This window comes from Drosophila sulfurigaster, chromosome 3 (genome assembly GCF_023558435.1).
Source record: "Drosophila sulfurigaster albostrigata strain 15112-1811.04 chromosome 3, ASM2355843v2, whole genome shotgun sequence".
NCBI lineage: Eukaryota > Metazoa > Arthropoda > Insecta > Diptera > Drosophilidae > Drosophila > Drosophila sulfurigaster.
The window spans coordinates 47719131-47745898 of NC_084883.1; the positions used below are offsets into that span (position 1 = coordinate 47719131).

The following is a 26768-nucleotide window of genomic DNA, read 5'->3' on the forward strand; positions in this document are numbered from 1 at the left end:
CGCAGATGCGCGACATCGAGCTAGATTTGAAATCGGTATATAAACGATATACAAACTATAGTAAAATATCGATCATGCAAGGGAATTGCTGTAATTGTGACGTAGCAAAATAGTGAAATGTATAATAAAATATAGAAAATATCAAGTGGTTAAAAACACCGCTTGTTTATGCACGCATGGAATATACTAAAATCTTGAGTGCAGAAGTAGCAGTATAACTAATTGACGTAAAAACGTGTAATTTAGAAATATTGCTGCGGCCACACCATACCACAAGTGCTATATTAAACAGCTTTTTAAAGAAAAGCTCTCTCTAACAAAATAATAACGGTAACTCTGTGAGTGGAGTTGTCCGTTACCAAGGCAACTGCTAAAGGAACAAGTGAATTATTTATTAAATATATAAAACTCATTGCATAAGGTTAATTAAATCGTCTTCCGATGACGCGTTCTGTTTACGACGTGCAACGCGACTTTGCATTGAGCAGTGGCCTACGCTCTGAAATCATTTGGGATGCGTAAGTTGATTTACTATTTTTGGTCTTACCCTGTTAAACAATATCGTTTGTAGATTGTCAGTAGATCAGGCGGATGTATTGCAACAAAAAATTGCAAATCTTATTGGTGTACACGAAGCAAAGATAACGCGAAAAGTCGCGCGACAAAGACAGCAAGTGTTCGATAATGTCTGGCAACAAAGGAAATACACCAATGACGTTTTACTCTCGGCTATTATCTACGTATTGGTCACAAACGAAACTGACCCGGAATTGGCCATGCAATCCACAAGCTTCACTTGTCATCCCGTGATACGCACCCGCAAGTGCGTGATGGAGGAGGAGGAGGACAACAGCGATTGCTGCTGCATGATCTTTATTGATGAACATGGTCGAGTCTATGCCAACTGGAGGCAGTACGTCTATAACAATACACTACCAAAGGGCACAATGATAGCACCCAGTCAAGGTATTTATCGTCTCACCAATGATGTGGACACTGGTGTCCATCTGATGATGCATGCGACACCAGCGTCGCGTGTCAAGTGCAAAGTACTCAAGGCCAGCGACACTGTGGCCACAATGGGTGGGCTAGCAGCCAGTTTACCAGTTGCCGCTGCTTTGGCCATGCCTGTGGCGCCTCCTTTACTGCTTGGAGCCACCGTTGTTGGTGTGACTGCAGCCGCTTACAGCACTGTGCGCTCGGCCAGCGGTCTCTTTGACCGCCATCGTTATGGGCAATCCAATTCGCTGTGCGATAATGAGGCACGCAACAGCTGGCTGGGCGTGGCTGGTGGCGTTGTTGGTCTAGGCGCCACTGGAGCCGCTAATGCGCTCAGCGTGGTGGGATCAGAGGCGCATGCGGCTGCTCAATTGGCCGTGAAGGGCATCAATGTGACGTCCATTGTCATTTCCGGCACGGGTGTGGCCAACAGTGCCTACGATTTGTATCTGGTGAGTGAAATTTAGACGAGTTCTATATTGATTATACGCAGTATATAGTTTCGAGCGTATTTTCATTTTGTTTGAGACATGTGTCATTTTCATTAACTATTCGTTGTATTTTTTGTTTATAACATATAATATATACAAGCTTATGGAGAGAGTATAGATTATTTGTAACGTATTCTCTGTTGACATATTAGAAAAACTATTAAAGAAAATTGGATATTGATACATATAATGTTATTGGGTATCCGGTTATTGTGAACTTTAAAGTTTATTAAGCCACAATTCTGCACCTTTTTAGTTATATTAAATTGTAGAAGTTTCTCTAAAAGTCAGTAACGGATATCTCACAGTGAAACTTATTGATATTCAATTTCCATGCTGAACAGTTACTTTATTTTGTACCCTTCTTGCTTATTCTAGAAAATCAGCGACGATGAGCCATTGAGTGGAATCGATCTGCTGCAGCTTGCCTCCAGCTTGATCATTTTCACCCACTCCATAAACAATCTGCGCTTGGCCAACGAGGCGACCAATGCCTCCGACTTACGCTACGCTGTGCGCAATCAAACCAGGTAAGCGATCGCTATATGCAATTAATACTTATGTGCTAATGCTGTGCCCTTTTTAGCAAAATCTTCGGACAAATCGCTAATGAGTCGGCCATGCTGCAGAGTAGAGATGCTGCCACCCAGAAGTTCGACTTTGTGCGTACCCTCAATGATATACCCTACAAGGAGGTGTTGCTCAGTGCCCTTGGTGCCTACAAGAACTTAAGCGATCTGGGCGCTGCTTTGTTGCCCCATTTGATAAGCTCAAATGAAGCTGGAGAGACGCAATTGAATGTGGAGTTTCTGGCCAAACAGTTTGGTCCCAAGTTTGTGCAGCACATCAGCAACTGGAACAATTTGTTGGATGTCCTGCTTGCTCTGGGAAGATACTTCTCTGAGCAGACGGTGCAGCTTCTTATGCAGCTGACACGCACTTTTCTGGAGCAGAATGTAGATGGCATTGAGTGTACCCTGAAGACATTTCTTTCAACAGAGGCGGTGCTCTATCGCATATTGATGGAATGCCTGAGAAATTATAAGGATTTCACATTGGAGTTGTTAGACCAAAGTCGCGAACCGATTCTTGCAGGCGTCGCTACATATTTTGAATCCTTGCAGCCGAATAACACGGAGAACTGTCGAAGAATCAAGTGTAAGGATTGTCCCGGTTTCTATCATCTTAAAGAAAAGTAGTCAAGTGGGAGTAATTAAGCTTCCATGTTAATTTACATATTAATTCGACATTGTAATATAATTACTCTGTTGAATACAGTACGCACAAATAGTTTTAGATAATTCTATATTTCTCGAATGTGTAATGCAATTATACAATTGTTATATTTACTAAAACATATTTACGATATAATAAATGATGCGAACGAAATAAAAAGTATTTCAAATATACCACTTTCCAGCTTAGTAATCGATTGTCGATTACCACAACTAATTCTAAAATCAAATATGTTTTCCGCCAGGTGGCGCTGCACTAAGGCGCTCAAATTGCTGAATTTAAAAATAAACTGCTAGATCAAACAGGACCTAAACGACTGATGTCGCTCACGTGCATTTCTTTTGAGCTGGAATTGACGCGTATGGTGACCTCGAACAACACATTTTTTGGCTGCGTCAAAAGCCGCAGACGATAAATGGAGATGCGAGGATCATCAGCCTTATTACGTTTGGCTACAAGCCCCTTTGAGATGCCCACCAAAGTCTTTGGCTGGACATCATACAAATTGCGAACGAAAACATTTTTGTGAAAATAATCTACGAGGTACTCGAAGGCTAGTTGCGCCATCAGCTTATCGTTCGCTGAGTTTGCCTTGTATTCACTATACGACCAACAGGTGCACCAATGATCACCAATGGCCACATCCTCGCAGCTTCTATTGAGCGGCAGCGGCAGTAGCAAACTCTGACAGTTGGGGCAATCCTGTGCTCCTCCCATCCCCTCCAAACTGTTGCGTCCACTCAGCGAGAGTATATGCTTGAGAGTGACATGTAAATCGTAGGGATTACTTAAACGCTGTCTGTTCACTTGGAGCGCCTGCACAAACTCTGGATGTGCTTTCCTCAGCGAGGGTGGCAACCAGATAAAGAGAAAGGGTAGACGCTCCTCCAGCCAGCTCAAGCTGCTCATTCGAGTGGGAAGCTGATGCGTGCCATGATCACTCAGCAGCACCACAATCGTATGATTCATGGTGCCTTGCTCTACCAGACGCTTCAGGTACTTGGTCATATAGCTGTCCATGGCGCTTGTGCGTGAGATGCGATATCCATGACTGTGTGTGTTTGTCCAGAAGAAGCCAAAGAAGCTATCGTTGCGATAGCGACGAGCAAACTCCAGCGCATAGTTGTAAATGTGCTCCGATGCGTGTTCGTAGCCCAGGCACACCTGATACTCCTGGCCGGGCTGCTGACTTATGTCCAGCCACTGTTCTGCGGCAATCAAATACGGCCGCAGATAGTAATCGACAGGGGACTCCCGAAAACCTCGCATTCGCAGATTAAACGTATTGATGGACACTGCATCCTCACCAAAGGCAGTCACATAACCCACTTCCCGATACAGCTTCCAGATGAACTCGCACTTGTCCAGACCACCAATCAAGTAGGGATTACAGTGCTCCATGACGCTGTTCAAGTTTTGACCCGTCAAGAAAGCCAAAAGATTGGGCAATGTGTTGGCCGCAATCTGCAGTAAAGGATTGAGTTAGCAAATGATTTCAAAGTTCTTAGTAGTTAAAAGCAGTATTTTAAATTTTAGGAAATTTGGAATTAATTTGAGTAAATTTATAAAAATACTACTCATGAGTAAGGAAATAAAATTTTCTATTAATAATTATTAGTTAATTAGGACATTTTTATAACTCTAATTCTTTAAGTAAAACACGTAATGAAGCTAAAGTCGAATGTGAAATATGTGCTACCCACACGGTATTATAATTAAAGTATACCAAATTTATATACAGACAAAAGAAAAATATGCCGAATGTTGTATTTGGTATATAAATATACCAATTTCATTCAAAATATACCATAAAGTACAAAATACATTAAATTGTGGAGCATAGAAATGAAAACCCAACAGCGCCATTTATTATAAAAGCAAAATAGTATTATTCCTTAATTGTACCAACTTAAAATACTCAAATATATCGAAGATTATATATGGTTTAATAGATTTCAAATATACCATAGAGTATAATACCGATATATTAGATTTTTGAATATACCGTATTCTGAAAATGTACCAAATTAAAATACTAAAATATACCGAAGATTATATTGGGAATATTATAATTCAAATATACCATAGAGTATAATATATAGAATATCGATAATACTATTAGATTTTTAAGTATACCATATTATTACAAAAATGCTTATTTAAAGGAAACACAAATAAAAGATAATAATAGTCTTGTATGCATACCTTGTTGTAGGCGGCCAACTCGAACCAGCCATTCAGTTTGAGATATCTGTAAGTGGAGGGCATGGCACGCATTAGATTCAGTCGCGAGATGGTGTCGATGCCCAGCATGAGCACACTGTGTGGCTTTTCCTTTGTGCTCCGCCACTGCTGCAGACGCTGACGCAGATTACTTCGCTCCGGGACTGTGGCATGAGCATTGGTGTAGATCAGTTTATCCTTGGCATAGCACTCAACGAGGAAGCTATCGAAGTCATTGGACAACTGAACGCTGCCCTTGAAGCGTTTGCATTGCCCCACATTCACCACGTTGTCGTTCTCACGTTCCACTTCCATGTAGCAACAATTGAGAGCGGCTGCTTGTGGTGATCTCAACTCTAGATCGATCTGCAGATGCCATTGATAGGCACTCTCATTGATGCTCAACACATAGTGCCCCAAAGATTCGTTGTACTTCACCCACGTCAGTGGCTGCAATTTGGTGCATGGTTTGTACTTGCCAAGTCGAAAGTCTTGCATCGATTCCTTGCTGTATGGCGAGGGATCGGGAATGCGACAATAATCCGTGTCCACCACGTAGCGATTCTTTTCGATGCACTGCAGCAGCGGCAGCAGCAACAGCAGCAATATCAATGCAGTCAGCCAATAGATTGTAGTCAACATTTATTACTTGAAATCAATATTAAACTAGACTGAAAACCAGCGAAGATCCACACTTTAAATTCCTTTTGGATACAGTTTGCAGCTGCAGCTGTTTCGCTTTCCAGGAAAGGAAAAGAAGCCCTTCTAACGCTTCAACTCGATTGCAGCTTTCTTACATTCTGTTTCATCACACTTATTGCATCAGCAATGAAATTGGGTTGCTATTAAAGTTCTTAATAATAATGTAAGTCCATCTTGATTATAAGCTCAAAGAAAAGAAAAGTTCAAATTACAATTCTTTGAAATAATAATAATATATTATCTCAAAAATGAGAAAAATTAATATTCTTTAAAATACATTTTTACCATTTTCATTTATAAATTAACTTAGTTTTAGTTTTTCCTATTTGCTAAATATCATGGATCTTGGAAAATTTTAAGAAGTTTCTCTTTACTCAATTTGTAGCATGGATGAAGTTTATTAAAAACTTAGGTTGAAAATATTTAATTGGAAATTGGAATGCAAATGTATTAAAATAAAGTGTTGAACATAAATATAAAAAATTGTTTTGTTTTCTATATAGAACTATAATCTTTAAATAAATTAAAATACAAATAAGTTTACTCCCATCTTATTTTGCTCTTTATGCAGATTTAATATTTAAAAATAAATAAAATTTTAAACATTTTTTATTAATAATTAATAACAATGTTATTAATTATATTTAAAATTGTCATTCTCTTTTTGCACAAAATGTGGAATATTCAATATTCTATAAATTACAAGTTAAAAATTTCTTGCAAGAGTTATACGAAAAATATTAAAATTAATGAATACTTCATAGTTTTTTAGAATTTAGAATAATTTAAGGGAATATATATTATCAACCTATATCTATATTCCGGAAAAAATCTTTTTGATTTTACTAATATGTTCTTTTTACCCAAAATTCCTGTGAAAATCAATAAAAGTCAAAAGTTGTGTTGATTGTGAAAAAAATATTGTATATTAAAAATAATAAATCCGTATATATTCATGTTATGACACATTTAAGATATGTATGTAGATAGATTTGAGTTAGTCCTAGGCGCTAAACTTATCACTTGATTAATTTATCTAAGTTTTGTTGTTTTTTTTTTTTTTTTTGTATGTAATACTGTGGCAAGATTCGCTGTCCGGGAACTAAGAATGGAACCGGGACAACAAACAAGGTACTCTATAAGAGTGAGCGCGACTTAAACATATAGAATATCGAATATCCAGATGTATAAAGATAATAGTAATAGTAAAAGTAGTTATAGTTAATTGTAAATGGACGGAATCTGTTGCTGACTAGCGAAGAAGAAGAAACAGTTGAAACCTTTATTTAACAGAAGAAATCCTCGTCGCACTGATGAAAGCAGCAATAGGAAATTCCTTTGTATGCTTGAATCGAATTGTCGCGACGGAAGCGTGACTTCATCTCCGGATGCTTGCGGGGCTTATAGCGGGGCTTCACATCCAGATTCACGAGCTTGTGATAGTGCGCCTTGCTGACCTTGAGGTAGCCACCCTTTGGGAAGCTGCTGCGTCCGATAAAGTGCTCATGCTTATGCGATTTACCATCTGTAAATGAAAGAATAATAAAATGCAAATAATGTTTAATTAATATGCATTATTTGTGTGCCCAATAACTATAAGGTCGTAGAGTATTTTGCCTGACAGACGGAAAATGTGGGGGAATATTTTAGTAAGTCTGTCTGTCTGTCTGTCCGTCTATAAAAACATAAAGATCTTATGAAGTATAAGAGCTAGCGATATAAAACTTTCTGACAATAATGCTGAGTATAATATGCAAGTTAAGTAAATCAATAATTAAGTGCAAATATACTTAATTTGCATATTTTAGTATATTTTTGTTTTCCAAATTGATGCTATTAAATTTACTGACAATAATGCTGAATATAATATGTAAATTAGGTATATTTGTATATTTCAGTATATTTTATTTTAGTATATTTTATTTCAGTATATTTTTGTAATACCAAATTTAAGCTACTGACTTGAATTTTAACCATCCCCATTAATTAGTTGTTAAGTATTATATTCCCCTCAAATTTCCCACGTGGTATCTCAAAGTCGAGCACACTCTACTGCTACCTTTTTTGTACTTGTTTTTGTCTTGAACTTGCGCCTTGACAACGGTTAAGTGGACAATCGGAACTGCATTATTGTTAATCGCGTTTTTTCTTCTCTTTTTTATGTTTACTTTATGAAAACGTGTTTCGATGCAGTTCCGATTCCGATTCGGATTGCGATATCGATGCCGTTTTCTTGCCTGGAGCTGAGTGACTCTGTGACCTTAATTGGTTTTAGTATTTGCCAGTTCAACTTACGCATCAATTCGTTTACATGTCGATGATGGCTGTAGTCCAGTGAACGCCTCTCTCGGCCCTCATCCTGCTGGAACAAACGCTCGCAAGCCTCTCGGGCAAATGTCTTCATCTTCTCCAGCGAACAGTAGCCATGAGTTGTGCTGACCAAAAAGCTGGCGAGGATCGCAAAGAAAAGCATCAACTGCAACGAGAAAAAAATCAAAACTAAAATTAAAATGCATATTCTAAATATAAGCGGGTCAAGCAACGAGATATCTGAATCTGTATCTGTATCTGTATCTGTATCTGTATCTGTATCTGTATGTGGATTAACTGCTTTGGATGACGCCAGCTGGCAGCTGCTTCGTGACGTGCTACGTCGTCGTCGTCGTCCTCGGCTTGTGGCCAACAAAGTGGGTCACAAGCGAGCATCAAACTGGAGCGCATTTGCAAGTCGTCGCAGCCCATTTGGGCATTTTTAATGTGCGAAACTTCCCCGCGCTAAATGTTATGCAATAAGACACGGCAGGTAGAGGCATTTCCGCAATTTGATTAGCCAGAAACAAACAACAACCACAACAACAACAATGATCGGCAAATATTGAGCGCATTATGCTTATTTTTGCAGTTTCTTACAGAGAGGGAGAACAAAAGCGCATTTGTTGTCATTTATTTTTAGCCCGCTCCCCGATACAGGTGATCATCACGGTGGATGTTGTTTGCAGACAGGTTTGAGTGGCACACACCCCTCTTTGAGCCACCGCAAACAACAACAACAAAAACGACTCAATGGAAATTGCAAAGCCAATTAGAAATATTCCACAAACCAACAAACTAGCTAAATTGCACTGCTTAATATTTATATTATATTAATCTAACATTTTAATTAATTTATTAACTTACCTTTATGCGCATTTTGTATTTATTGTTCTTTTAGTTTTGTGTATTAATTTTCTTTAAAATCCACTTGAACTTTTGCCCCACTGGCAAACACTGCGTATACGTGTTTTTTGATTTGCTTTTGATTGTGTATTTGTATGTAACTTTATTTGGCGTTTTTTTGGCGGTTAAACGAACGCACTGCACCACCGTACCACCGACCGTTACCTGATAAGCTGCGAACCTCAAATGAAAGCTTCACCCAAACGTTGTTAGCTTTTATACGCGCACAAAAATATGCAAATCGCAAAACTGAGCGCGCAGGAGCAGCGCACAAGAGCGAGCGAGCCAGGCAGCCACTCAGAGAGCGCGAGCAGGCCAGGCAAACAGCAGCAGAGGCAGCACGAGCGAGAGAGAAGCAGCAGCAGAAGGAGGTGGAGCGCAACAATGTGTAAGTGCAAAGGCGCGCCGGCGCCGCAGCTTTGGCTTTGCCTTTGACTTGTGCTTAGAAAATTTAGCATTGTGGACATGAAAGGATGCGCATTTAATTAACTAAATCTTTTTTTTATTACCTGCTTCGCTCATTTTTTTTGTGGGTGTTTTCGCTACGAGCTCACATTCATTATAAATGGCGCCAATCAACTTGCTTTGCTGATAATCAATACACAAACATTGTTATTTTTACCGGCATCTAATCTAAAACACCTTGAAACTGTAATTGTCATGTAATGAGGAAACCGCCAAGGCGTTCAACCTCAACAAAAACACACACAGACCTGCGCTGTGGGAGAAAGTGACTGATTGAGTGAGAAGTTAAACGCGTGGCTAGCTGCCGGTGATGGCTGCCAATAGAGTGTCGAGTATCTCGAGTTACCTTGTTGCTAGGGGAATTCCGTTAGCCAAGCCTCACGCACGTTGTGCGTTGTTGTGAAATTAGTATGAGTATTTCATTCATAACAGCGTCACGAGTTTACGCCTGCGTATTTATTGTACTATAATAACAGCTCGTAAATGACTGTGCTGTTAATTAACATAGTCATAGCATACTAGTAGACAGCAATGCAGTTTTTGTAAAAGCATCGTGTCTGCATGTGCAGCAGCCACACTGCTATGTTTTGGGTCAAAGAGCTTTAGTGCAAACGTGTGTGTGTGCGAGAGTGTAAGTGAGAGTGCACAAGCAAGGCCAAACCGCTCTCACTCTCATTTCTTGCATGCACTCTCACTTTTGCTTGTGCGCTCATGTGCGTGAGCGCATAAGTGTGAGTGAGAATGCAGCAGGTGGTGGTGCAGCAGCAGCAGCCGCAGCATTGACGTTATACTGACATTGAGAGCTTTAACGGTTGTTCTTAATCGCTTCGACGTCAGATTTGTATGCATATTGCTGCTGGGGCGGCAATTATTTGTCTAATTTTACTTTTATTGGCTGGTCACATTACAGCATACGCATGCGCATGTGTATTTTTGGCAGCGTACGTTAATGTTGGTTTTGGTGTTGGTGTTGGTGTTGTTGGTGTCAATGCACACTTTCGGCCGAGTTTTGTTGTCGCTTTGGAGTTTTGGGCTGCCGCACATGCGGAAACGGGTCGTATGCGCAATGCGTGAGTGCATTTTTATTTTACGACGCAATTGCATTTTACATACTTTTATTTACAGTACGTGTGTTTGGTGTGCTCTTGTGACATTTGCAATTTTGAAAATCTAACGATATCAACCAGGCACGTTGCGGAATCCCAATAATATTCGCAATATACACACACACACACACACACACACAATGAACGAGCAAGAATGTGAATACAAAGTGGCTTTGGCATTTACTCAAATATGCATTTTGTTGTTTTTGTTGTGGCTTGTTATGATCTAAAAATTCGCGTGAAACTGCCCAAGCTTCTCAATCTAATCCCGCTCATTCATAAATACTTCATTCTATACTCACACACATCCACACACACACACACACACACACGCATAAGATGCTACGTATTTCACAACCTGATTTAAAGAACACGCCACTTGCCTGCTGCTGCTGCTGCTGGCTTCTCATCATGTCAACGATCTTATGCTGTATGTTGTGCTGTGGTGTGCTGTGTGTCTCATTATCTCATTCTTATTCGTCGCGTACTTACCTGATGGACACTGATCGTCCAACACATCCAATTCAACCTCATCTCGCTACCGCTTCAAAGGTGACCATCTCACCGTTCACCGCACTCTCTGCTCGTCTCGACATTTGGGCTGCCCAAAAGCCGAAATAAAGAGAACAACAAACTGGTTCTCATTCTAATAGTCGATAGCATCATCACTCGGTCGCACTGGTGTCTAGACGAGCTTGGTCCTTGGCAACAAGACAACAAGCAAAGAAGGGCCAATGTCTGCTGAGCGTGTGATCGTGTGGGTTCCTCTGCTTCGCTCATCCTCAGTTATTGTGTTCGCCTCCTTGTTATTGTTGTTGTTTTTTCGGAAGGCGTGCTCCTTGAAGAAAAGGCGAAAGTGGTGCGTCACGTCCGCGTCTGACTCCGGCATCGAGCAAGAACACCACAATTTGCCGTTTACTCTTTTTCCAATCCTCCTCTGCCTTAGCGGTCTCTCAAAGAATTTTTTATTTTTATTTTTTTGTTTTCATTTTTTTTTTTGTCTTTTATCTGCACGAGTTCAAGAAACTCTGCACATTCTCAAGGAATGCTCGAATTTCTAATGAGCAGCAGCCCGTGAACGACAAACCGACATTCTTATGCTCTTTCACATAATTCCCATGTATGTCGACTAATTGGAATCAGAAATTCGCAGACAGCCATGACTAATGTGCTACCAATGCCAAGTTTATGGCTAATAAAAGCACACACATTATTGCTAAACCAATTGGAATTGGCTATTAATGCAGCTTAGTCATTTTTTGGCCAACATAAATCACACCGCGCGTATATGACAGATTAGTATTTCAAAAGCAACCGCCAATTGGAATTGTAAGTGAATTACTAGCTAGAGGGCGCTATCAGCTGGCGCCATCTTGTGTTAACTAATGTTAACAACAACAGCTGTTACGCATTATTTTATAGTCCGCCTTTTTATACGGAACACACAGAATAATAAAATAATGTTCGCAGCAAAAACACGGAATTTGGTGCGTAAAACTCACCTACCAGGCAACTGGAGCTGGTGCCGCTGGAGCAGCAGCAGTAACAAAACAACGGCAACAGCCGCTGCACCAGATGTAAACGCCAATCAACGACAACAGCTACTCAATGATCTTGCGGAGCCTTTGGTAACCAACAGCCGGCCAACAATTGATCCCAAAGAAACGAGCATAGTGCTATTTCCCGGCCAGGGCACACAGTATGTGGGCATGGCCAAAGATCTACTGCGTTTTCCCGGCGCACGACGCATCTTTGAGCTGGCCAACGAAGTGCTCAAATACGATCTCCTGAAGATTTGTTTGGAGGGACCACGAGATAAACTCAATCGCACCGAATACGCACAGCTAGCTGTGATGGTATCCTCACTGGCCGCATTAGAACAGCTGCGCGAGGAACGTCCCAAGGCCATAGAAAACTGTGTGGCAACAGCCGGCTTCAGTCTGGGCGAGATTACGGCGCTTGTCTTTGCCGGTTCGCTGCCCTTTGATAAGGCCTTGAAGCTGGTGCAAGTGCGTGCCAATGCCATGCAGTTGGCCTGTGATCAGCGACCCGGCGCCATGGCCATGACCATCTACGGACCCGATACAAATGTGGGCGAAGCGTGCGCCAAGGCGCAGCAATGGTGTCTGGATCGTGGAGTAGAATCGCCATACTGCGGCGTTGCAAACTACATGTATCCGCATTGCAAGGTCATCGCTGGCAATGTGGAGGCCATTGAGTTCCTGGAGCATCATGCCAAATCGCTGAAGATTCGCCGCATGAAACGTTTGGCGGTCAGCGGCGCATTTCACACACCGCTCATGGAGAGCGCGGTGGCGCCATTCACCAAGGCATTGAGCAGCATACGACTGGAGGATCCCATCATACGTGTCTACTCGAACGTGGACGGCAAGCCATACAAACATGCCTCGCACATCTTGCGCCAGCTGCCCAAGCAGATTGTGCGCCCGGTGAAATGGGAACAGTCGCTGCACACGATCTACGAGAGGCAACAGGGCGTCAATTTCCCACGCACCTTCGAGTGTGGACCCGGCAAGGGTTTGCTGCAGGTGCTGGACAAGGTCAATGCCAAGGCAGCCCAGTCGGCTCACAATGTTATAGCTTAATCTTAATTACGATGTATAAAAACAGTGCTTAGCATTTTGATTTATGAAAATTGTGTGTATTTTCTTTCGCTAAAAGAAGTAGGAAAAGCTCAGAAATGCGAAGACAACACCAGATCAGATCAGGATTAGTTGAAAGTGTAGCGGAAGTGTAGTTGGTATTGTTGCAGTTGTTGTAGTTGTGATTAAGTTTTGTAATCTCTTGTGCTCATGCGGTGCGCAAATGCGGCGCCCTTGTTCTTGCGAAACCTTTCAAACGGATCGTTCAGATTGTTGCCCACGCCCTGGAAGAATTGGAAATTCGAAAGTTATCTTGCTCTAGCATCGTCTTGCTCCTCCTTGATGCGCATTAGGCTGCCATCGACTTCGTCTGCTTCGTACCTTGTACATGTCCTTGCGATCACGCACCTCGCCACCCGAGATGGGCGTATCAATGCCCTGATTCTTCGAGCCAAGACCGGTGCCAGTGCCAGCCCAACCCATTTTCATGAGCATTTGGTGGCCCTTGTTGGTCTCCTCTATGAATTCCTGTGGCTTGGCAAAACTGCTGCCACTGCAAGTAATAAGAAGTGTAATAGCAATGAAGGATGGCAAAATTGGATGTGCTTACAAGAAACTGGGTGGCGTGGGAGATCTGTCGCGTTCCACGCGTCTGGAATTGTTGTTGGCACTCGCTCCGGCACCGTTGTTGCTGCTGTTGTTGCTATTGTTACTGTTGTTGTTGCTGCTGTTGCTGTTGTTTCGCTCAGCGCGATTCTCGCGACTATTATCACGTTCATGACGCGGCGAACGATTGCGCGCCTTGCGATTGCTGCCACCACCGCTGCCGCTTCCTCCTCCTCCTCCAGCTCCAACAGCTCGATTTCTTTGCGGCGGCGGCGTCAGCGCACGTTCGATGGAACGCGATTTGGAGCGTGAGCGGGATCTGTTGCGATTAGCGGGCGAACGGGAACGTGAACGACTTCGACTCTTGGAACTGCAAAATAGAATTAGATACGTTATAATCTACTGATTATGCTCTATAGTTTCATGTCTCATACCGATAACAGCGCTTGTTGCTCTTCTTTGTCTTCTCCAGCACAATGGGACTGGGCGAGCGGGATTTGGTGCGTGTGCCATTCTTGATTTCCTCCTCCTTTTGCTTGCGTGCCGCATTCTTCACCTTGTAGTACTCATATAGGCCCAGCTTCTCCCAGCCCTCGCTGTAAATGAAATGCAATAATCAGTGTCAATTCAAAATTCCATCTTCACGTTACACTCACTTGTCTCTGGGTCGATCGTGCGACGGCGCCGCATAGAAGGCATTCAATGCATTGGTCAAGCGCTCGCTTTGCGGCGCCGGCGCTGGCAAACGAATGTCCGTCGAGTCCAGCGGCTTGTAGTTATAATCCTCCAGACGTATCAGCGGCACTATGAGACCTGCTGGCAGATCATAATACGGTGCGGTCGGCACTTGTGGTTCCTGAGACGGCGCCATGGCGGGCTCACCGGACTCCAAACTGCGATGCTTTAGGTCATCGAGGTCCTGCTGCTGGTCATCGGGTCGCTGCTGCAACACCACATTAATGGCCGCATTCAGTGCACCAATATCGACGCCACCATCAACTGGTTGCCCCAAGCTACCGAGCGGTAGTTGAGCAAATGGTGGTGGCGGTTGTTGCGCCTGCTGCGGATGTTGCATTTGTTGCGACTGGTGTTGTTGTTGTTGTGGCATTGGTGGTTGTTCATCGGGATGCCGCTGCTGCTGCTGATGTTGCTGCTGCTGTTGTTGATGCTGCAGATGCATCACAGCCTGTATAGCAGCATTTAACACTCCCATATCCACAATTGGCTCGCCACCAGGCACTTGACCAGGCATCGGGGGGATATTGCGTTGGCGGCGGTGGCTGTTGTTGCTGCTGGGGCGGCCCTTGGCCATGCAAGGGTGGCGCTGCAAATCCTGGCGGCGGCTTGGACATGTCCGGAATGAAAAAAGTTCGGTCCGCGTGCATCCACAAAATGATTGCCAGGCTGCGGCGGCAACTGCGGCGGCTGCTGTTGTTGTTGCTGCTGCTGTTGTTGGTAGCCCGCATACATGTTGTTAACCGGTGGCTGCGACAGATCATGATTTGGCGGCGGTGGCGGCGTGTTCATGTGCTCCTGATCCGCACCTGGCATTGCAATTCGCTGTGACATCAGAGCTGGTATTGATTTATTTTGCGGTGTTCCAGGTGGCACCTGCTGCTGCTGTTGTTGTTGTTGCTGTGGTGGCGGCTTTTGGGCAACCAGCAACTGCTTCTCCAGCTGCAACTTTTGCTGCTCCAACTGCGCGATTTGCTGCGTCGCATGTTGCATGAAGATCTGATGCTGTTTCTGATAGCTGCAAGATGAATATCAAATTAGAATCAAAGTGAAATAATTGAATTGAGCAACTCACTTGTCTAACGTGGCTTTGGTGCTCTGCGAGTACTTGGCCACAATGTCATGATGCGTGTTCTGCACATTCGTTTTGTACTCTTGCATTGAGGAGTCCGGCGATTGCAGTTTCGAGATGACACACGCATCAAAGAACTTGGCTTTGGACTCCCACAGTGAGAGCAACTTGGACAGCTTTGTGCGTTGATCACTGCTGGCAACTAAAGGAAGAGAGTTATTATTAAATGAATATCGAGAAATAAATTTACAATATTTGAAATGCTTACTCAAATCGGCGCTGCAGAACATCGGTATAACGACGTTCTCGAGATTGTTCTTCAAATCGCTGATATTTTTACGCATACTGTAAATAGATTATAGCCGCTTAAGCAAAAGTCTCGTCGATGGTCAATGGTTTTGTCTGTCTTTCATTTGTCTGTCAATCATGTCCAGTCTCTTATAAACTAAGCAACACAGTTCTTAAGAAATTCTCTCACTCTGTTACTTAGTTTTTATACTATTTTTGTGTGTTTGTTGCTTGTGCGAACTTACCAATGATGGAGTATATCATTAACTAAATATATAAGATGCAATTTTTGCTGAAACGTTGAACCATTGACCAAAGCCCTAAAAATAAATTAACAAACGAAAAACATATTTTTGTCCATTTTTCTCTGAGCGCACACAACAACATTTTGCCAAAGGTGTTTGTTGTGCTGCATTTTATGAACTGTGCTTGTTTTTTGTACTTTCAATACGTCTTTTTTGGTTTAGTGTATTTTTAGTGTGTGTGTGTTAAGTTTATGTTGTGTTTATTTATGTTAAGTATCTTATCTAATGCCTAACTAAGCTCAATTGTTAATGTATTTTTTTTGAGAGTCGAGATCGGAAATAAACGTGCATCGTTTGAATGTTTTTTTTTTCTAAAACGAATCAACGAATCTCTCTCGTTTCTCGCTCGACGAGTCAGCGACACGTTAGTTTTTTTTTTTTATTCGCCAATATGGACTCGCTCTTGCATCATATCGCGTTAGATTTTCAATTTGATTTCGTTTTTTGCTCACACACACGTTTACGTTTACCACACTCGTTGAAAGAAAGAAACACAATGTTAATTAATAAATGTTGAAAAGATCATTAATTATATATAAACTGAGGCATACTTCTTTAAAAGATATTGTAAAACGACATTGATTTTTGCGCTGTCGGTTGAATGCTGTAAAATCCAGTTCTTGCCTAAAATTGCAATATCAAACGGGTTACTCATATTATCATTATTGTCTCGGGGCAAATTAAGTTAATATATTTTTTTAAATACTTTTTTTTTTGTATAAAATTAATTTGGAATATTTGCGCTTTGTCTAGCTCAAAAAAGTTAACTGACATATGTATAGTTTAAGGCTTAACGAACTAAATATTAACCCAGTCTGGTGGAATCTGGTTTGTACTATATAAGGAAGTATATGATATGTTGTGCATATTTACCTGCTGAGATGCTATCCTTGGTGCAGGACTCGATAATCGGCTGAAGCACTGAATCAAATTCCCTCAACACGATACCCTGCTCGTTGGCCAATTGCTCCAGTTGCGTTGTCTGTGCCGTCGCCATCGCATCGTCGATTTGCTTTGTCTTTTGCGTCATCAGCGCCTAAAGGTTTCATTCACAGTTTTACGCATTCATTTTTGAGATCATTTTGGTGTTCAGGTGTTTAGATGTTTCGTCGGTTGTTTTGGTTGGATTATTGAACGCACGCATCACAGAAAGATTTGCGATACGTTTTAGTATTTTTTTTTTTTCGAATCGATCGAATGCGACAACAAACGAGAATTTCGTTTGCAACAATTGGGTTTTGTGTTTTGAACACACACATTTGTTATCAGTTGGTGGTATGAAGAGTGGTTTCGTTATATTTTTGTATTTTTTGTTTTGTTTTTTTTTTTTTAATTTTTGTTTTATGTTTCAAAAAATATACAATAAAGCAAAAATTTAATGTAGCATTGTAAAATTGTTAAATTCGATAGTTATACAAAAAAGTAACAGAATAAAAATAGTCAAATACTTCTTTTAAGTACAAATGGTAAGCTGTAACAATATTGCAAGTAGTATGTGTAAAGGAGGCCCAAACGTGTAGTGACAAATCAGGGGAATCATGAAGATACATTTGACTACCGATGCAAGTCACGACGAAAAAGTTGTAAAAAGTCAAAGAAAGTTTCAAATCTGCATTTTGGAATTAATTGAAAATTAGATTTTCAATGTTGAATGGATACGGTAGAAATAGGTAATTAAGATCTAGAGATTTCTGACCCAAATGTAATTACTAAAAACAATAACAAAGTACCAGGAATAATTACAATTTCCCGGTTCTTTTGTTTCCGCTTTTTCCAAAGAAGGAGCTAAATGGTGATTGAACTTCCAACAATTTATATTATTGATTTTTTAGATTGAGACAACAAAATCTTAGCCTATAGATCAATTGGAAAAAGACTGAAATGGCTAAAATCCTTGGATACTTTAGAAATGACTGCTTACATTTCTCTAAGGGATTTAAAATTGTATTGGAAGAGTGGAGCAAATGCAAATTATGCCATTTACTGATTACTTGAAGTAAGAGCAATAGAAACGGAAGGATAACAAGAGTATCACAAGCCCATAGAGCGAGAATTTTAAACGAAATGTCAATTCGAGATTGCAACTGCTTTCCTTAATGATAAGTGTAGGTTTTTTTGCAAAAAGAGAAGTCACGCCTGCTACGAGAAGAGAAGGAGCAAGTACTGGATTTATTTACCGTATGTTGTGCAGAAAGATTCGCATCCGATTGCTTGATTTGTTCCCTTAGCGTATTCTGTTGCATTTTAATGGCCTCCAATTGAGTGGTTAAATTCAATGTCAACGCTGTTCCATTAGCTGCTGCCGCTGTCACTTGGGGGTTGGAAGGGTTTGTGGCATTGGTATTTGGTGGCCACAAATGCTGAGATTGTTGCATTGCGCCATCGGACGACTGTTGTTGTGGTTGCTGCTGTTGTTGTTGTTGTTGCTGCTGCTGCGGCGCATAGTGAACGTGATTTGGCGGTGGCTGTTGCATATAAAGCGGACCACTTGGCATGCCTGCTCCTTGCTGTTTCAGCACTATATGACGAAAATGACGGAAATCTAGCAATTATCCAACAATATATTGACGACGCCTACTTACTTTGTTGCTCGGCTGCCACACGATATTGATAATAGTTGGCAAATTCGCCGCCATAGAGGAACTCGAACTTTGGATTGTTTTGCTGCTTTTGCTTGGTGATCGCTTCAAATTCGGGTCCATTGCGTGCCACAAATTCAGCCAATTTGTCTATTATATTGCGTAAACTTGCATCTAACGGAAAGGGAGTATAAAAATATATCATCTATTTAGTTTTGCCATACATTTTGCATGTGTGTGTTTGCCTTTTATGTGTGCGTGCGCAACGATTTTGCAGCATTGCTTTTATTATTTGTAGTTGCGAACTTACCTCTTGGCGGTTGTACGTCCATTTTGTGAGTTGTTTTACAAACTAGTTATTTTGTAAGGTAAGGCTTAAAAAAACATAACTTTTTTTGCAGTTATATTCAAAGATTTTTTGCGGCGGCCGCACAATTTTTTTTATCAATTGTTCTTCCTCTTATTTTTATCAAGACGCCATATTTAGAGCTGGCAGTTGTCACGATACATACAATGTAAATGCAGCCTATCGATAAGTAACGATAAGTTTCCGCATCGAAATCGAACGAACGAGCTTATTGCTGGTTTCGTGTTTTTTTATTAGAAAACCTGCCAGTCATTCAAATTGCATTTCTCTTTGATTAACGCAAAAAAAGACAAGACAACAGAAAGAATTCATAATGGCAGTACGTGTAATTAACGACGAAGCGCATTTTCAAGCGGAACTAACCCAAGCGGGCGTTCGCCTGGTTGTCGTTGATTTTACGGCAGCATGGTGCGGTCCTTGCCAGCGAATTGCGCCAGTTTTTAACACGTTTCCCACCAAATATCCCAAAGCCATATTCCTTAAAGTGGATGTGGATAAGTGCCAAGACACGGCTGCCGGCCAAGGTGTGTCGGCAATGCCAACGTTCATATTCTATCGCAATCGCAGCAAAATCGATCGCATTCAGGGCGCTGACGTCATGGGATTGGAGGCCAAGATTCAGGAGCATATTGGCACTGGCGGCGCTGAAGAAGCTGGCGAAGATTACGGCCAGGGCTTGGTGAGTACATAAATTACAGAACTTAAAGGGTAATGTCACTAAAACGTTCTCTTTCAGATGGAACTTAACACATTCATCTCGAAGCAGGAGTGCGAATGCTTGAACGAATCGGATGATCATAATCTGAAGCATGCGCTCGCTTCGGCTGGTGGCTACCTGCAATCGGACTGCGATGAACAGCTTATACTGTCCATCACCTTTAATCAGGCGGTCAAAATACATTCGCTGAAGTTTAAGGCGCCGCCTCAATTGGGACCCAAGGATGTGAAGCTGTTCATCAATCAGCCGCGTACTATTGATTTTGACATGGCCGAGTCTATGAGCAGTGTGCAGGAGTTAACGTATGGAAATAATCACAATAGTCTGCGTTAACTATTTGTCTATAAAATCGATCTCTTTTTTAGCCTGGGCGAAAAGGAACTGGAGAATGGACAGCCGGTGAATTTGCGCTATGTGAAATTCCAGAATGTGCAGAACATTCAGCTGTTTATAAAGAACAATCAGTCGGGCGGCGACATCACTCAAATTGATTACATTGGCTTCATCGGTTCACCCATCATCACCACTAAGATGAATGATTTTAAGCGTGTCTCCGGCAAGAAGGGCGAAAGCCATTAATATCGAGTTTGAGTTAAATTTGATTGGTATTGATCTGTACTTTCGACTTACAATTAAGCAAATTAAAAAAGAAAACAGAATGCATTAACAAACATTGACAACAATGACTAACAACAAATAAAAACAATCAGCTGGCAATCATTAATATCTTATCTATCTATAGACTACTCTGCTGCTTGCCATCATTGAGTTCCTTGAGTAGCAATTGCCAAGCTCGCTCTGCCTGACTCTGCGTAAAATCATAATCCCATTGCGAACTAAAGATCACTTGCGATTTGGCCACAATATCTGCGTTGGCCACTTGATTGGCCAAACGATTGCGTGCCTCCGTCTCGCTTAAACTGTTACGCTCCATCACCCGCTTGACCGCCTCCTCGGGTCGCACTATCATGGACCACACCTCATGACAATTGGATTCCCAGCCGGCTTTCAATAAGACAGCTGCCTCCAAGACAACAACTTGCGGCACTTGCTCTGACGCCCGTAGGTCGGCCAGACGCTTGTTCACCTCCACCATAATCTCGGGCCAGACAATTGAGTTAAGCAGCTGCAACTCTTTCGGATTGGCAAAAACTCGTGGTCCCAGCTTTGTGCGATCAATCCGTCCATTAGCGCTCGCCAAGATGTCATTGCCGAAGTATTGGACAATCTTCTGATAGCAGGGCTGCCCTGGTTCATAGACATCGTGCGCCACCTTATCGCAGTCAATGACATGAGCCCCTAGTTTACCCAGACGCTCGGCCATCTTGCTTTTGCCCGACGCAATGCCGCCTGTCAGCCCAATAATATAAGGACGTTTGGGCAGATTTGGACGTGGCTAGTAATTGAAAATATGTGTTAAATTTATATAAATGGAGATTGTGATGATGATGCTTACCTCAGGCTGTTGCCAACGTGTACCCAGCAGATCGATGCGAGTATTGCTCGAGCTGACCTTTGATTCATGTATGCCATCATTAACTTTGCTTTCCACAATATCAATGCAAAAAATGTCCAGTTGGCAAAGCGCACGAGTTGCTCTTATCGTGTTGACCTTTTGTCCGCCATACAATGTCTCTTCACTGACGACAATCATGTCGAGGTTGGGATCAGTTTGCGTGGGCCCAAAGGGATCATCGATGGGCACAATCTCATATTGCAGTGTGTTATCAATATCCAAGAGGAACTCGCGCAACTGCGCAATACGCTCCTCCACTGGCAATATCAGTTCAGGCAGCACTTTATCTGCAAATTGAGTTAATACGTTAGTTAATGATTACATTCAAGTAACTGCTTGTCATTACGCTTGGTCATGGCCGAAGTGGTGACGCCCACAACCAGACGTTTGCGTGCGCGCAACACAGCTTGAGTAAGGAATATCTTGTGACCAATATGAATACGATCAAAGGTGCCACCCAGCACAACATTCGCATAGACCTGCAAGTTGGCTGACTCTGAATTCGACGGCAGCTGCACAGCAGTGCTGTCTTTCTCCTCCAGGAATATGGTGGGTTTGCTAATGTTGAGCGCTGTGCGCAGCCGATCGCAAAGTTCCGGCTGATGTGCGTCCGAGAATAACAAATCCACCGGCTTGCGAAGTTGTGTTACGGAATGTTGTTGTTTCAGTGGTGCTACCAACACACGCAGATCCATCTGATTGCCCACATAACTGCCACTATCCGCATACAATTGTGATATAAGACGACCCCAAACAGGTGGCGGCGGTGTTGGCGTCGTTTCGGCTACATTTAAATGAATGTATAACGAATTTACGTATTTTTCAATGCTGCGCAGTGATTTGCCCAGTTGCTTAATGTTGGACACTACCAGCAGTCCCGTCGAGGCCATGTTGTTATAGCGGCTAACTGAAGTTTATTATTTGTTGTACTTTGTACCAGGTTTGTTGATTCTACAGTTCGTTTTAATCGATAAATTCTGCGCACAACTGTCGCTCCATTTTCGATTTTCTTTTATTTGTTGTGCTTTGGACCTCTCATTTTTGCGCAAAGCTATCGACAATGTAACTCATTTTTGCGTATCCTGTCTATCGCGTCTTTTTGAAAAATATCGATAGCAGCAGAACGACGCTGCTGTTTCACTCAAACGCTTGGCGTCCTTCAATAAATATAAAAAAAAATTATATTTATCTCGGTTTTACTAGTTAGAACAATTTTTAAAATACAAAAAATTAAGCCTAAGCGCATTTGTTGTGTAAAATGGCCGAATATAAAGCGTTGTTCAAGTCACAATCGATTGTGCTAAGCCCGCGCAATCACAATAAACTAAACCGGGATCGTCTACGCGTCGAACGAGCGAAAAAGCGCGAAGAACGCTTTCAAAGCAATCGTAAAATGGACAAAAGTCCTAGTCCAAACAATATGTTGGAGGAGCAACAGAAGCAGCCACAACAGAAAGATCAGGCAGCCAACACAGCGCAGGGCAATCAGGAGAATCAAAATCCCGTGAATAATAGCGATGCACGCAAGCAAATTTATCTGCAGCGTTACATCAAATGGAAGGCGGAAAACAAGCAAAAGGCGGCGCCCCTAGAAACTAGACAAGCGGCTGCGACAACGACAGCCGAGGTGTTTGTGCCGCCCAAGCGACGCTCTCTGTACGTTGTGCTCGACACCAAGACCAATAAGACAACGGAATTCAAAGCGGAGAAAATCCTTGCATTGGAGCAGCCGCCAGCAAAGGTGAAGCCTACTGTGAAGCCCATTCAAGTGCCCACAGTAAAACCTAAAGGAGTACCCACAGCAAAGCCCATTCAAGTGCCCGCAGCGAAGCCCATTCAAGTGGCCACAGTGAAACCCATTCGACAGCTGACAGCAACAAAGGCATCGGCTATTGTTGTGAACAAACCCAAGCCAGCAGTTGCGGCAGCAGTGAAGAAACCATGGCAACAGACTGGAGCAGTCGTGAAGCAGCAGCCTCTGGCCACAGCTAGGCAACCGCAGCCTCTCAAGAAGCCACTGTCCGTTGTAAGGAAACCCGTAACGCGCCCAACACCAGCTCCAGCTACAGCTCTAGGAGCCACAACTGCAATAAAGGCTAGCAAGCCCACTAACTTGATGACGCAGCCATTTGAGAGGCCCACAAATGCAGCGAAGATTGTAAAGCCGCTACGTGGAGGTGGCGTCGGAGGAGGAGGCGGTGCTGCTGGTAAATTCAAGACTACCGCGCCAATCAGAACACAAAGAAGTCAAGCACTCGCCGATCTTTCCACGCGCATGAAGGTGAAGAAAGAAGTGCCTGTGCATAACAAACAAAAGATGATTGAAAAGCGTGCGAACTTTAAGCAGGAGCTACTGCAAATCGCCTCGGAGGAGCAACTGCCCGACACACCAATAGATATTCTGGGCACTGAGAATCCATTTCAGGCGCAAGCCACATCGACACAGTGCAGAAGCAACAACTGCAGTCAGAATCTTTTGGAGGCATATCGTGATATCACCCAGCTGAGTCCAGTCTCAGTTAATGAACAACCTAAAACAGTCAAACGGCAATTGATTCCACCAGCCACGAAACAGCAGCCAGAGGCTGCGCCTAAACCGGAGGAAAAAACAAAGAAGAGATTCAATTTTGTGCGCTACTCCGAGGCCAATTCCCTAATAGAATCGCCAACTCTGGAAGCGCAAAGCACGCTGATACCTCAAGAATCGGGTAAGTATTACAAACAATTCGTATAAACTTCCCTAATCTCCTATTGTTCTTTTAAGATTGCCCTGCTGAGGACAAGACAATTGTGGCACAAACGCCGCCGCCATCATCTGCACGTCCCAACTATCTGAGTCCCTATGTGAGCGTGTCGCGTGGCAAAGTCAATTCACACACGGAGCGCCAGAAGCGCAACAGCATGTATCTGCAGGATGAAAAGCAACCAGAAACACCAGTGGCAGTGCGTCGCACTCTGGAGTCGGTGCACTACTTTCGCATGCAGCTGGATAGTGAGATTAGACGATTGCACGCGTTGTGCGATGAATGGGATTCGTACAGCGGACAGCATGAGGAACGTTTGGCGGAATCGGGTGGCAAGGATATGATTGATGCTGCCATTGGACAGACAAAGCTCTTGACAAGCAAGAAACTAATGCAGTTTAGCAGCCTCATCGATCGCTGCGAAGCGGGTGCAACGGGTGTTGGACTGCGACCCAACGATGGCAGCGAGGCCACCAAACCGGTGATGGCCGAGGACTTGGAGGGCTGGTGGGATATGATGCGATTGCAGAGCGATAATGTGGATAAGCGTTTCAATAATTTGACACGCTGGAAAGCCAACGATTGGCAGGATCCCGATGCCATTGCCGAAGCACCCAAGCCCAAGACGAAGGCAAAGGCCAAGCCTAAAGTGGCAGCCAAGGCGAGCAGCAATATAAAGAGTTTTCTACGCAAAGCACTGGCCGAAAAACGCAAGGCAGACGCAGCGGCCTCAGATCAGCAAACGACGAGTGTTGAAACACCGAAGAAACGCATAATTGTAGTGCGCGATCGTAAATCCTTTTCGCCTGCTCGCACCGTGCTGCGTCTCTCTGTTGGAAGCTCTGGACGGAGATCGGGTGGCAGCAGCGGACGTCCATCAATTGGCGGAAACACCTTGTTGAAATCTGCTCTTTTGGGGGCGGCAGCCGCTGAGCAGAAAGCACGAGAAGCGACGCCGCCATCGCCACCGGCGCCGCTGCCTGTTGCGACACCAAAGCAACGTATGTCCATCTTGAAGACGCCGGGAACCAAGAAACGTGAATCTGGGATACGCGGCGTCGTTTTCAGTGCCAAGAAGAAAGTGCGTCGCTTTCAGTTTACAGTCGAGGAGGGCAATGTGAGTAGCGATGATGATGACAAAACGGTCCACGGCGTCGACAAGCTGGAAGATTGCGAGGAGGACATGTCAATGGAGAAGAGTTCGTCGCTAAGCAATCGGACCATTCAAAACTTGAATGCAGCGGAAGCAGCAACGCCGGAGGGTGCATTACGCACGTGTGTGCTGCGCAGTCGAAGGGTTCGAATGAGGCCGTCGTCTGAGTTTATGTAAAATTTTTACAAAATGTCGCTTTTAGATTTGAAAAATGTGTGTTAAGACTTTTGTTTATTTATAATTGGAAATGTGTTTGCATTTTATTGTCATGTTACTTATATTCGCATATATTCATAGGGATATGATTTAATGTTTACAATTATTATCTTTTTCTCAATAAAGTATTAAATCAAATCATCAGTTAAATTCAAATTCAAAGCCGAGATATTGATAACAGATTTGACATTTAAGATCTGTTTATTATTTAATGTGATTTTCATTTATTGTAATGTTTATATTCAGATTCATTCTTAGGAATATTGTTAAATTTAACAAAAATTATGTCCAATGTATATCGTTTTATTAATAAAGTATTTAATCAAGTAAACCAGTCGATAAGCTTTAGTTAAATTCAAATTCAAATCAGAGATGACAATATCCCATTTTACATAACAGCAATTTCTAAGATGTGTCATTTATAATTTAATGTGCTTGCATATAATAGCAATCTTATTTACACTCAGATTTATTAATGCTAACAATTCTTAGATTTTATATATAGTTCAGTGTTTCATAGTGTTAAATTAAATTAAAAAACAAGTACTTCTTAAAAGGTGTTTACAACCTATTGGAATGCTTCCTATATATTCGTAGCTATATGATTACTTTTCATAATTATAGTTACATATTAAATAATACATTAATTGTTAAATTCAAATAATAATTATCGATAACATATTTCCGATAAGTGAGGAATTGGCTTCCTGAACGTTTGTGTTTGAAATGCCTCGTTTGCCCTTCACTTCATTGCTGAAAGTTCACTGCATTCGAACGCAGCAACGAAACAACATATTCGACATCTGCATGAGTATATGTTTTTTTCGCTTCCAGCCAATGTTTCACATTTGGATATAAACTATAATCAATTGCCTTCAAATTTGGACAATAAGGCGGAAACGGAAGCACTTCGTAACCAAGTTTGGCCATTGTGCTCATCAATGACACCGCATTGTGCCCTTTCTTTACCGCCTTAAGCGATTGCTTGTATTTGAGAATTTCTTCTAGATTGCTCAAGAAATCTATGTAATAGTCGCTGTTTATCATCTTATTTTTATCAATCATATCCAGATGAACCATTCCATTTGAATCCCAAAAAATATTGACAAACAGCTGCTTGCTCGATTGCTTTTTTGCCCGTTTCTTCTGATGAGAGCGTTTACCTAATGTGAGCAAGTCCTCTGATCCCAAAGCGTAGTGATTGATCCAATTCGCATCCATGGTAATGTATCGGCGTAAAAATGTATTCGCCAAGCCGGTGCCATTTGGATCTTCGATGTCCACTGTGAGCAAGCGCGGCACCCAACGAGTTCTTAGTTTTTTAAGTAACAAATGATCTTGTAGAATGCATTTGACGCGCTCGATTGTTATGCCTGCTTTCTCAACTAAATCGCGGATTTTGATCTTACGATCCCATAAAATAAGTTG

The 26768-nt window shown here is 42.4% G+C and overlaps 8 protein-coding genes across 8 annotated transcripts; 4 read left to right on the forward strand and 4 right to left on the reverse strand.

Annotated features, from left to right (window-relative positions):
- The first annotated feature begins 204 nt into the window (after positions 1-204).
- On the forward strand, positions 205-2689 carry LOC133841981 (uncharacterized). Its single transcript, XM_062274860.1, has 4 exons — positions 205-518; positions 572-1451; positions 1869-2020; positions 2077-2689. The coding sequence occupies exons 1-4, from the start codon at positions 442-444 to the stop codon at positions 2687-2689; spliced, it is 1722 nt and encodes a 573-aa protein (XP_062130844.1). The 5' UTR covers positions 205-441.
- Positions 2690-2700: 11 nt separating this feature from the next.
- LOC133841980 (uncharacterized) lies at positions 2701-5629 on the reverse strand. Its single transcript, XM_062274858.1, has 2 exons — positions 4932-5629; positions 2701-4190 (listed from the first exon to the last, which is right to left on the reverse strand). Exons 1-2 carry the CDS (start codon positions 5589-5591, stop codon positions 3024-3026), a joined length of 1827 nt encoding a protein of 608 aa, XP_062130842.1. The 5' UTR covers positions 5592-5629; the 3' UTR covers positions 2701-3023.
- Positions 5630-6582: 953 nt separating this feature from the next.
- Positions 6583-9063, reverse strand: LOC133841556 (uncharacterized). Its single transcript, XM_062274125.1, has 3 exons — positions 8829-9063; positions 7947-8127; positions 6583-7176 (listed from the first exon to the last, which is right to left on the reverse strand). Exons 1-3 carry the CDS (start codon positions 8838-8840, stop codon positions 6938-6940), a joined length of 432 nt encoding a protein of 143 aa, XP_062130109.1. The 5' UTR covers positions 8841-9063; the 3' UTR covers positions 6583-6937.
- Positions 9064-11804: 2741 nt separating this feature from the next.
- LOC133841552 (probable malonyl-CoA-acyl carrier protein transacylase, mitochondrial) lies at positions 11805-13094 on the forward strand. Its single transcript, XM_062274120.1, has one exon. It carries the CDS (start codon positions 11824-11826, stop codon positions 13042-13044), a length of 1221 nt encoding a protein of 406 aa, XP_062130104.1. The 5' UTR covers positions 11805-11823; the 3' UTR covers positions 13045-13094.
- Positions 13079-19096, reverse strand: LOC133841549 (calcium homeostasis endoplasmic reticulum protein). The gene is given in 15 exon segments (XM_062274117.1): positions 13079-13325; positions 13423-13594; positions 13652-14017; positions 14082-14243; positions 14304-14914; positions 14916-15014; positions 15016-15400; positions 15458-15656; positions 15723-15799; positions 15988-16062; positions 16599-16671; positions 16921-17083; positions 18225-18565; positions 18630-18800; positions 18937-19096. Coding segments are annotated over 15 exon segments (3015 nt in total). The 5' UTR covers positions 18959-19096; the 3' UTR covers positions 13079-13226.
- Positions 19097-19188: 92 nt separating this feature from the next.
- On the forward strand, positions 19189-20428 carry LOC133841554 (thioredoxin-like protein 1). Its single transcript, XM_062274122.1, has 3 exons — positions 19189-19672; positions 19730-20013; positions 20077-20428. Exons 1-3 carry the CDS (start codon positions 19307-19309, stop codon positions 20288-20290), a joined length of 864 nt encoding a protein of 287 aa, XP_062130106.1. The 5' UTR covers positions 19189-19306; the 3' UTR covers positions 20291-20428.
- On the reverse strand, positions 20304-22201 carry LOC133841551 (bifunctional coenzyme A synthase). The gene is made up of 3 exons (XM_062274119.1): positions 21574-22201; positions 21168-21514; positions 20304-21107 (listed from the first exon to the last, which is right to left on the reverse strand). The coding sequence occupies exons 1-3, from the start codon at positions 22115-22117 to the stop codon at positions 20448-20450; spliced, it is 1551 nt and encodes a 516-aa protein (XP_062130103.1). The 5' UTR covers positions 22118-22201; the 3' UTR covers positions 20304-20447.
- Positions 22202-22363: 162 nt separating this feature from the next.
- Positions 22364-25382, forward strand: LOC133841550 (guanylate kinase-associated protein mars). Its single transcript, XM_062274118.1, has 2 exons — positions 22364-23935; positions 23992-25382. The coding sequence occupies exons 1-2, from the start codon at positions 22486-22488 to the stop codon at positions 25299-25301; spliced, it is 2760 nt and encodes a 919-aa protein (XP_062130102.1). The 5' UTR covers positions 22364-22485; the 3' UTR covers positions 25302-25382.
- The last annotated feature ends 1386 nt before the right edge of the window (positions 25383-26768 follow it).